Here is a 10,632-nt window from a genome sequence, read left to right as displayed (position 1 = left end):
TCTGTAACATGATGGAACTTCCTTCAATCCACTTTTAAAACTAAGAAGGAAGAAAGTTAAGAAGAACACACAAAAGCTTAACAAAGTCAAATCAAATCAACTTTATTCATATATCACAAATCAAACATTTGCCTCAAGGGGGATTCACAGTCTGTACAGCAAATACAGCAATTATTCTGCAAAGATAAAAACAGGGTGTGTATTAGCATACATGCTAGTTAGACATTAAATGATTGTAATTTGGAGAAAAGCACAGGAGATAACAACACAACCATCAGGACATGGAGATCAGGCAGGAGGCAACAACCAGCCTGACTCTGAAATTTTTTTTAAATCATGCAGTGTGAATGCGTTGGTGGGCTTCAAGGGCCCTTCTCATCAAACAGGATTTCAGTCGTTGAGGATAAATCTGAAATATCTTCACCTCTCACTGGTATTAATGTTTTGCACTCTTACTTGTTTGAGATTATTTTGTGTGTGTTTGGCTGCTGCTACAAGCACGCAAAGCTCTGCTTGTGATGGATAGCATGCGAGCGCACATCATGCCTCAGTTAAAAAATAAGTTAAAAGTTTTCATCTCCATACCTGCCATCATCCCCGGAGGCTTAACCAAACTACTCCAGCCACTTGACATCTCCATAAATAGGAGCTTTAAGGCAGTCTTGCGCAACCTGTGGATGATGGATGGAGAGCACAGCTTCACGGCAAACGGGAGAATGCGCCATGCAACTTTTCTGGATGCCATTGGATGGATCAACAAAGCATGGGCTTCAGTGACAACCGAAACCATCCTGTCGGGATTCAGAAAGGCTGGAATAATTGGAACTGCAACTGACGATGACTGTGACGTAAGCAACGTACCGATTGGTAAACGTATAGCATGTTCTATATGTTACATTTATTTGAATTACTCTTACCGTAATATGTTACGATTAACATACCAGGCACGTTCTTAGTTCGTTGTTTATGTGTCATATAACGTACACTTATTCAGCCTGTTGTTCTCTATTCTATTTTTATTTTAAATTGCCTTTCAAGATGAAATGTCTATGCTTGGTGTTGGATTTTATCAATTAAATTTCTCCAAAAAATGCGACTTATACTTTAGTGCGACTTATATATGTTTTTGCATTTTCGGCTGGTGAGACATATACTCCGAGAAATCCAGACACTAACAGCCGCTAACAGACAAATGCGGCTAACATTTATTAGCTTGAGGCTGCAAGTTGCGCATTAAAACAGCCTTTTCATCCACTAATACTGCTCATGCTAAAACCAGCCCTCTGCAGTAGCATAAGAGTCCTTACACATTAACTGAAGCACCAACAACATAGCTTAAAGAGTGTTAAGTGTAAAGACTTACCTACTGGCCCCGGTACCAGCTCCTCTCATACTAAAGTCCATTCAAATTGATTACAAATACAGTCCAAAAGAAAGGAGCCCATTGATGATTTATTCCAGAAAAACTGCTGCACTTGTGCAATGGCATTCTTCAAGCACGCCTTCTTTGGATTCTTTTGGTCAGAAGCTCTTCTAGGAATTATGAAGTCGTCCATTTCCAAATGTTTGCTAAGCGTCTCGATCAGCATTTCAATGTCCAGATTCAAAACAATAAGCCACTGGTTTATCAGAGCACGGTGATTGTACCGCAATGGCAGCCTATGAAAAGTTTCTGGGTTGGAAGCTTTAATTTTTGTTTCACTGCCGCGAAAGATACAAACATGAACCATTCTGTCTCTCTTCCCTTCAAGTTTCAGGCTAGTCGGCTTTACCTTTGCGTCCTCTGGCAACACATGCACCCTGAGATTTATTGTGACTTTTCGGTGCTGCAGGAAAGATGCCGTGTGGGACTTTTCCTAACCTTTTACCATCTATTATTAACTTATATTTCAACCAACTGCCACAACATGTACGTCTTTGCTGGAATAAATCATCAATGGGCTCCTGCCTTTTGGATTTCATTTGGAACTGACATGAATGGACTTTACTATGAGAGGAGCTGGTCGGTAAGTCTTCAAAAACACTCTTTTAATAAACTCTGTGTTCACGAAATACATTGTTGGTGCTTCGTTTTATGTGTAAAAAAAAAGTCTCAAAGGCTTATTTGGTGAGTGTATTTGCCAAAAAAGAGCCTGGGGTGATTTTACACTGGCATTTCACTTTAATGGGCAGAGTGTCTTTGACCAGTGCTGTGGTTTGTTTCTCTACAATAATGTGTTTGTAAGTGGAACAGAACTGATAATTACTCCAAGTGCTCTATCTTCATTATCTCCATAATACTTTATGCTAAATCTGAGGTCCAAATCAAGTGAAATATTCACTGAGTCGTAGAACCACTTTGCAAATCAAAATTATTATTAATTGAGTGTTTTTTAATATGAATATCCCAGTTATAATCATACATGAGTTAGTTATGTCAGGGGTGTTTTTATATGAGCATAGAGTAATCACGTTATACCAGTAACCTGATTACTGATGAGCCTACTGTGTTCTGTTTGCAGAGGCGTAGTTAAATCATGTTGTGTGTCTCATCATGATGAGCTGATGATAGGCCGTTATAAATATGAAAAAAGAATCACTGATTGATTGTGCAAGTAAGTTTTACACGCCACCGTAAACTTTGACCTTTTTAACTGTTCAAAAAAAGATATTTTGCTGCCTTTTGATTTTTATTCACCTATTTAAAAATGGAGACTATCCACGGTGCAAACGATCTCTCTCCACTATCATTCAGTCTTTTCCAGCTCCTGGACATTTGAGGGTGGAGTGTTTTCATTCATGCAGGAGTTGATGTGAATCAATCAGGCTGCAGAGGAACATCCCCACACTGTGAGAGTCATCAACTGGCCGCCCTCAATGTGTTTGGCTGCTGCTTTGATGGCTGCCAGGACACATTCACAACCCTCACCTGCGCCGACCCACACACCCGACTACTGACGTCACCCCCTCCCCCTTCCACACTGGGACTGTTCAATATCTATATACAGTATATCTATATCTATATATATCTATATCTATATATAGCTATCTATATATATATCTATATATATATATCTATATATATATATCTATCTATATATATCTATAGATATATATCTATATCTATATATATCTATATATATCTATAGATATATATATATATATAGATATATATATATATATCTATCCATATATATATCTATATATATCTATAGATATATATCTATATCTATATATATCTATATATATAGATATATATATCTATATATATATATATCTTTATAAATATAGATATATCTATATCTATATATATATCTATATACATATATCTATATATACATGTTTAAAAAAAAAAAAAGGACTAGTACCAGTATGGAGCAGCAGCAGAACCTGGAGAGCGGCAGAGCAGCAGCAGAAACCCCCTGCAGTACTACGAAGGAGCCGTATTCTCAATACGACAAAATACACAGAATATTCAGGATGGACGTGTTTGTTTACCCACAACCTTTATTGATTTTTTTTGGTCTTTCTTTTGCTCGTAGTATTAAAGACATAATAATGGTACAACAGCATGTCTCAGGTTATTCTCAGACACGGTTTTAACTGACAATCTTCATTTGCAGGAACTTTACTGTTCACATTCCAATCACTATCTTCCTTCTTGCTGCAAAGCTCAGCTTTCAGCTGAGCCTGACAAACTTCATTGAACTTCATGTCACTAAAACACACAAATTCTGTTTCTGCAGTGAGTCAGTAGCATCTAGGCTGTGTACATTTGAAGGATAGTTCATATTAACGAAGACATTATAGAAATTTGAACCCACAGTACCAGGAAGTAGTGCATTAAGTAAATCAAACCCTCTTATCCCTTCTTTGATTATATGTGTTCTTCATTGCACACTTCACTTCTATGATTACACCAAAGATTATGTTTTATTTCAAAATGAATAATAAGCATGATTCGTGGATTAAATCATTAGCCCACAGATTTTTCAGGAAGAATATTTGCCATCTCAGGTGGATCAAATGAAGATGCCCTGCCAGCGTTGTTTCACAGCAACAATAACTTCAAACATTCTTTGACAGCAGTGGGATTTTAGGCTCCTTATTGGGACGAATCAGAAGACAGGAATCATCTGAGAACGAGGAGACAAAACTGTGATAAGTCAGGATTTATACTTTATCTCTGATGAAGGTTCAAAGCTCAAATAGTCAAACTGTTGCAAACTTTACTCATCACACCCCTGCTACTGAGAGGATGAATCATTTTGATTTGAATGACCCAGTGAGCTTTCCTCTGACATCACCAACAGGACAAACGGGACATTTTTTAGCTCCAAGAGCAGCTGGATCATCAGTATGATCAAATCATCTGACTTAAACAACTCATTCGGTTCATACACACCATGTAATGGGTCTTTAATTGTTCCAGCCCATAGTGATGAGGGCTGCGTTCCCATCTGCAAATTTAGTCCTGAAAGCTCTGCGCTTCCTAGAATCACCTCCACCACAGGTCTGTAAAACAGAGAGGATGTTAGCTGTGAAACTTTACCGACGTAAGCTAAATACATTAACATTAGAAATGTTATAATTAACATTATACATGTGAGGCCCCCATAGTGTCATCCCCGATGAGACAAATTGTATTGACCTGATGGTCAGATTGTCATTATATACAAATTCATGTTCTTTTTTTTACAACAGAATAAATATATACACAAATAAATATGGAAATAAATTAAAATACATACATTATTACATAAAGCATAATGTGTTCTAATAAAACATAAAATAATAAATATGGGAATATGAAGTGAAATAATTAAAATAACACTTAAATATAGAAAAATAAAGACAAAAGTATGGAAAATAATATTTGCAAGTATTTCAACTGATTTTCAAAATGATTTTCAAATATTAATAATTTCTCTTAGATCCTTCTGTTGAAATAAGGAATTTGCGTTACACAAATGGCATATATCCTTTACCCACATATTGTTTTCTTTCTGAGCTTTTCCCCGACGCTCTGTTATGACGTCATACGCCTCGTTGATCTGAACAACATAGGTGGTGATAGACAGATGGTTTACCCAATCAACAACCAGTATCTTCGCCCCTTCCCGAAAGATTTCCAAGCAAGAAAAAAAACTCTGGTGGAGTTCTACACGTTTAACTGCACAACACTATAAAATACTCTGCTCCACCTCAGCTAACTACAAGTATGCTACCCACATATGAATGCATCACTGATAACAATCCTTTGATATCACCATAGAAGGAAACAAATAGCATAACACGTACTTTGATTCTGTGAGGTTGACCTTGTTGTATAACTACTACCCTGCTTACCGGAGCACAAGATTGGCCCAGTGTGGGGCACAGTTCCACTTCGCAGTGCAGGTAGACTTCATTACTTTGACCAGGGAACTCGAACATTCTGAAAGAGACGGCGTTGTACGTTCCCAGTCCGTTTTCCAAGACTGACACCGTCATGTCAGCTGAGTTTGCACATCTGCTCAAAAGCAGAAAACAGACACGATGACATCAGCTTCATCAGCAGCTGATTCTTACAGCAGTTAAAGTCTTACAGTGTTTCTCACCCATCAGTAACAAGGTCGTATCGTGGAGTGCTGTCAGATGGAGACTGTGCGGTTGCCCAGCAGGAGTCGGTCACTATGGCCACCATATTTTCATCCAGCCCCTCCGTTTTCAGCTCCACCCAGATGGGCTGGTTCAGCAGGATCTCAGTTTCCGGCCCGACAAGGTTCATGAGGCCAGAGTCGGTGTAGGCGTTCATCAACAAAGTGTAATTCCAAACTCCAGATACAATCTCCTTCACCACAGAGCTAAAAACAAACAAACAAACACACACACACACACACACACTACAGCTGTCTTAAACTTTAACTTCAACAAGCTGAACACTAACAACCACATGAAGCTCCACACACACCTGTCCTTGATCTTGAAGGATACACTCTGGACATCTTCTGGCACAGTGTAGTAGCAGGAGAAGTCGATGTTTACGTCAGTGTTGCGGTTGATGACACCAGAGCTGTTGTTGCCTGTCGTGATGGTGTTCATATACATGAGTTGGCTGTTGTTGTTCTACATTGTGACAGGAACACATATGTGTTTTCAGGGGAAACATCCATATCTTCATCACCCAGTTCTTAAAGTTTAAAATTTAATTAAATTCAATTTCATTTACAGTGGCAACTCATACCATTCTGCAATTTCCCAGCTCGGGATCAATGAAGTATTTCTATTCTATTCTTTTCTATTCTAACAAAGGTTATCTCAGGACACTTTACATATGGAGTAGGTTAAGACCACACTATATAACTTATATAAGGTTTACATATCTTTCTTTTATAATGAAATAAAGTGGTGGAAAATGTACTCCCAAACTCAAGGCAGAATAAAACACATTCAGCTCTTCTATGTGATGTTACTGCTTCACATTCACAATAGCAACTTCATAAAGTGACAATAAGTCAGATGTTGTGGTACAACACTACCTTACCACTACAAATACTTCTTCTACAGCAAAAACCATCCATCTACATAACTCACAACATCATTCTTAGTACTGACGAGCCCCCAATTTGCTCACAGACCATAACAAATAAAGAAGCCAATGCGTAGTATTCAAAAAACCCAGCCTCAGCCTCATCATTACTTTGTCATGAGTCTACATAGTCAGCTGGAAATGTTGACCCAAAATAAATTCTAACAAAGTTTCTTCTCAGTGGTTTACAGTAGTATCAGATGTACTTACAAACATACTAAACGTTTACGAAAGTTTGACTCCAGAAAAGGCCCCAATTTCAAAATGGCGGCTGCTAGGTCCTTAAAATGACTCCATTACTCCTTTCTATTCCTCTTAGACCAGGAACGCTGGTTCCTGATACATGTTTTGGCTTGTGATATTCTTATTAGCATATCTGCATGATAGATAAGCGATAACAAGTACAATTATATATAAAGCAATTGGTTACAAGCATGTTAATGCGAAAAAATAAGTACAATTCTCCAAGTAAATGCATAGTTCTCCTTTCTCATATTGTTTTGTATAGTGTTGGTGGGTTATGTGGTTCAGAACCATTATTTTGATTTCAATAAAGAATATGAATTAGAACTGTGTGATACTGTAAAATGTGTCAAAACAGGGCTGCCACATGAAGGCTCAGTAAGGCTTTCTTATTATGGTTTATTTGCTATACTTTTTTACACTGTGACATAGACCAGATTCACGATTAGTCACCACACTCTTCCTCCCACGGAGGGTGATTATAGTGATTATCACAATTACCTACTTGATATGGTCCACAAGCAGGCATGTATGGTAGTCCATATGCCCTGCAACTGCACCGTTGCAGGGCGTTTAGATTATTTTTTGGCAGTTTTTCAAGCCTTTATTATATACAACAGACAGGAAATGGGGGGAGAGATGCAGCAAAGGGCCGCAGGTCAGAGTCAAACCTGCCTTGAGAAACATCAGCCTCTTTAAATGAGGCCACTGCTCTAACGACTGGGCCACCGGCAGCCCCTATTGTTCAGATTTTAAAAGAATATCCGCTGTGGCTATACCACTTCTGTACTAGCATGTTTTTGTTCTTTTAAATAACTAAGGCACTTCAGCAAAAAAACTTTATTTGGTGAAAAGAACAGTGAGCAAAATTTAAGAACATTATCAGATCCCTCTCAGTTATTGGTGTTAATATGAAACCTGGTGACAAGTGACTTAATTGTTGGACACACCCTAATTATCTGGCACCTACTCTGCAGTGAACAAACCTCTAATCAGTGGAAAGCATAAAAAGGCTAGACTTGGCTTTGCTGAGGAGCAGGACAGATGAGAACTGGCCCAGAGTGCACTTCAGTGATGAGTGGATGTTCAATGTATTTGGGTCTGATGGAAACAGTATGTTGGGCGTAGGACTGTGGAAAGACTGAACGCACAGTGTGTAAAGAAGTCAGTTCACTTTGGAGGAGGAAGTGTAAGTGCAGCAGAAGTTGGGGCACTTGTAAAGCTACATGGCAGGGTGAATGCAAATATTTATGTGAACCTCCTTCAGCAACATGCAATACCTTCACTGCAATTGTCTCCCAATCAGCTGCAACTTTCATGCAAGACAATGCCCCCTGTCACACTGCAAAACAGATTAAGCAGTTCCTTGAAGCTAAGAATATTGAAACAATGAAATGGTCAGCCCACAGTACAGATCTTAACCCTATATTAAATCTCTGGAAAATCCTTGGCAACAAATGAATAGCTAAGAAACCCACTACAGTTACCAAACTGGAAGAGACTGCAAGAAAAATGGACCAAGATCAAACTAGAGCGGTGTGAGAAACTAGTGATGTCCTTTGGGCGCAGATATGCTGAAGGGGGTCATCCCTATGTTCCCCGGTGCCTATGTTCTCTGCTTGGGGACCCTTTTCCCCAAAAGGGTCCGATGTTTCCCGGTCGCATAAGCCTATGCCTTGGTTGATTTAATTCAGCATTTTGTTATGGTTTTGGGTTACGGTTAGGGTCAGGATTAGGCTCAGGGTCTACATAAGCCCAGTTGCCCTGGAATTCAGCATTGATTGTGGAAAAAAATAACAGACCAGGGAACATAGGAGCCTTTCTGTGACAAAGGGATTAAAAAAGGGTCTGATGTTCCCCGGTAACATACATAGCGAGGAACATAGGACCTGGGGACCATAGGTCTGCTCCCTTCTGAAGTCATTCAAAGCAAGGACCTCTACACTTTTTGAATCCTATAGCCCTAAGAAGACATCGTTGAAATCTTCTGACAAAACGGTTAGTTATCTCTCATTTTGCTCACTACTTTTTTCCCAAAATAAACGTTTTTATGGACGTGCCTTGATTATTTAAAAAAACAACATGCTATTACAGCAGTGGTAAAGCCACAGTGAATAATCTATCAAATTCTGAAAAAAAACAACAGAATTTCATAATAAATCAAGAATTAATACTTTATTATCTAAACTTGATCTCGACTGTATGTATTACCTTATTCAAATTGAAATGAGTTACCATTTTAGAGAGTTCACACACAAGAATCTGTTCAGGCTGATTCAAAGTTGTTTATGATTAAAGTTATAAAACTCCAATTTAAGTTTTCGTTTTAGGTGCAATTACTTTTAGATTGAATGTCAAGTCTGTGTTTTAGCAAAAAAAGTGTATGTGTCCAAAAACATTACATATGCTAAATCATTTACATATCTAGTTCCTCCCAAACAAACATATATGTATTCCACAAGTATGTAATCATGTCAGTGCAATTTAGACAAGTCCAATGGATTCATACACCCAGAAAACATGGGGTTAGACACCATGATTACTTGGCTAGGTCAAATAATGAAGGAGTTAGGATTTTTTATGGGCTTCCTGCCAATCTTGAGCCATCTTAAAAATGGCAAGTTTCTAGTGGTCTATCTTGGGTAAACTTTTAGTATGTTAAGAACACCTAATAATACAAAAAAACAGCTGGGTTAGGTGTTTTTTTCATATAAAGAGCCACCTAACAGGGTAGTGAGGAGCAATAACTGCAAGTTTGTTGTGCTTGTTGAGATCTTCAAACATAGAGACGGGCACCCACCATAACCTCTGTCCCGCAGGTGTTGCTGCTGTTGAAGCTGAAAGTCACCATGTGGGTCTCTTCATCCTTTCCTCCTTTGCAGTTGGGGTCATTGAGGTGTAAGGTGGAGTAGTCGATGCCTTTCTCTGCCAGCAGACATTCAGCCAGAGTCAGAGTGGCAGAGCTCTCCATGCAGACTGTTGGATCGCCTGAACACCCAACAAGACAAAGTCAAAATATCACGAACCCATTGTGGATGTATCTGTGGTTGAGGTGCTCAATAAGTAATGGCTACCCTGTTGACGTTATCTTTTGAATAAAATAAAATTAGATTTTGAGCTATAGGAGGCAGAAACATGTCCAGTTTTTTACGAAATAATAATCAGAGAGGAAAAAATTATGTTTTTTCTGGTCTTTGGGACATCAGACTGAAAAGGCACGACAGGCTCTGAACCAAAACATAAAAACAGATGTACAGCTGCCAGATGTTTCTTCATAACTAACATATTTTGTATCTGTAGCTTTTCTGTGAATCAGTAAAATGTTTTTTTCAGTTTTAATTCTATTCTGTTCTGTTAATTTACTTAAATACAAATCAAAGGTATTCATCCTGATGACCCATCTCTCCTTCTAAAGAAACATCACAACCTTTCAGGAAGTTTTTCCACGTGTTGCACTGTACCTAAAGCGTCTGTTGGTTTGTACGTGGAGGCAAACGTAGCCCGACATAGGCAGTGGCTTTCACCGAGGCTCTCTCCGCAGAACTCGTGATCACTGCAGTACTGCGGACAAAAGGCCTGACGGACAGCTACACACACAAACACACACACACACACACACACACACACACACATGAGCTTCACTTTCAAATGACACGAAAAGAACATTTCAAAAACTGATTTGTTTACTGGAGAGGAATAAGTCCAGTAAAAAAAAACGACTTTTATTCCCCATTTTATACAAAAGATCAGTCAGTCTAAAAGCATGGAAGTGATGAGGACTCACAGTATAGTCGTTTACACCACCAGCAGTAAATTTTAGAAAAACCTCACAGCTGGAT

General features: G+C 38.6%; 1 protein-coding gene across 1 annotated transcript; it reads right to left on the bottom strand.

Annotated features, from left to right (window-relative positions):
- Positions 1–3,739: 3,739 nt before the first annotated feature.
- Positions 3,740–10,374, bottom strand: LOC310964875 (uromodulin-like). Its single transcript, XM_083938174.1, has 7 exons — positions 10,255–10,374; positions 9,594–9,781; positions 5,933–6,087; positions 5,580–5,825; positions 5,329–5,491; positions 4,385–4,494; positions 3,740–4,115 (listed from the first exon to the last, which is right to left on the bottom strand). The coding sequence occupies exons 2-6, from the start codon at positions 9,762–9,764 to the stop codon at positions 4,399–4,401; spliced, it is 831 nt and encodes a 276-aa protein (XP_083794300.1). The 5' UTR covers positions 9,765–9,781; positions 10,255–10,374; the 3' UTR covers positions 3,740–4,115; positions 4,385–4,398.
- Between the last annotated feature and the right edge of the window lie 258 nt (positions 10,375–10,632).

The sequence above is a fragment of the Echiichthys vipera genome (genome assembly GCF_963691815.1).
Source record: "Echiichthys vipera genome assembly, chromosome: 23".
Taxonomy (NCBI): Eukaryota; Metazoa; Chordata; class Actinopteri; order Perciformes; family Trachinidae; genus Echiichthys; species Echiichthys vipera.
The sequence above is the reverse complement of the archived record's forward strand: the minus strand, read 5'-3'. Positions and strand labels throughout refer to the sequence as shown.

What these genes read in the sequence shown, in the direction of transcription:
- LOC310964875 (XM_083938174.1), bottom strand. Translation starts at nt 9,764, where the DNA reads ATGGAGAGCTCTGCCACTCTGACTCTGGCTGAATGTCTGCTGGCAGAG. An exon ending in CCTGCGGGACAGAGGTTATG is followed by an intron (nt 6,088 to 9,593) that starts GTGGGTGCCCGT and finishes GTCACAATGTAG; the next exon opens with AACAACAACAGCCAACTCAT. An exon ending in TGGGCCAATCTTGTGCTCCG is followed by an intron (nt 4,495 to 5,328) that starts GTAAGCAGGGTA and finishes TCTGTTTTACAG; the next exon opens with ACCTGTGGTGGAGGTGATTC.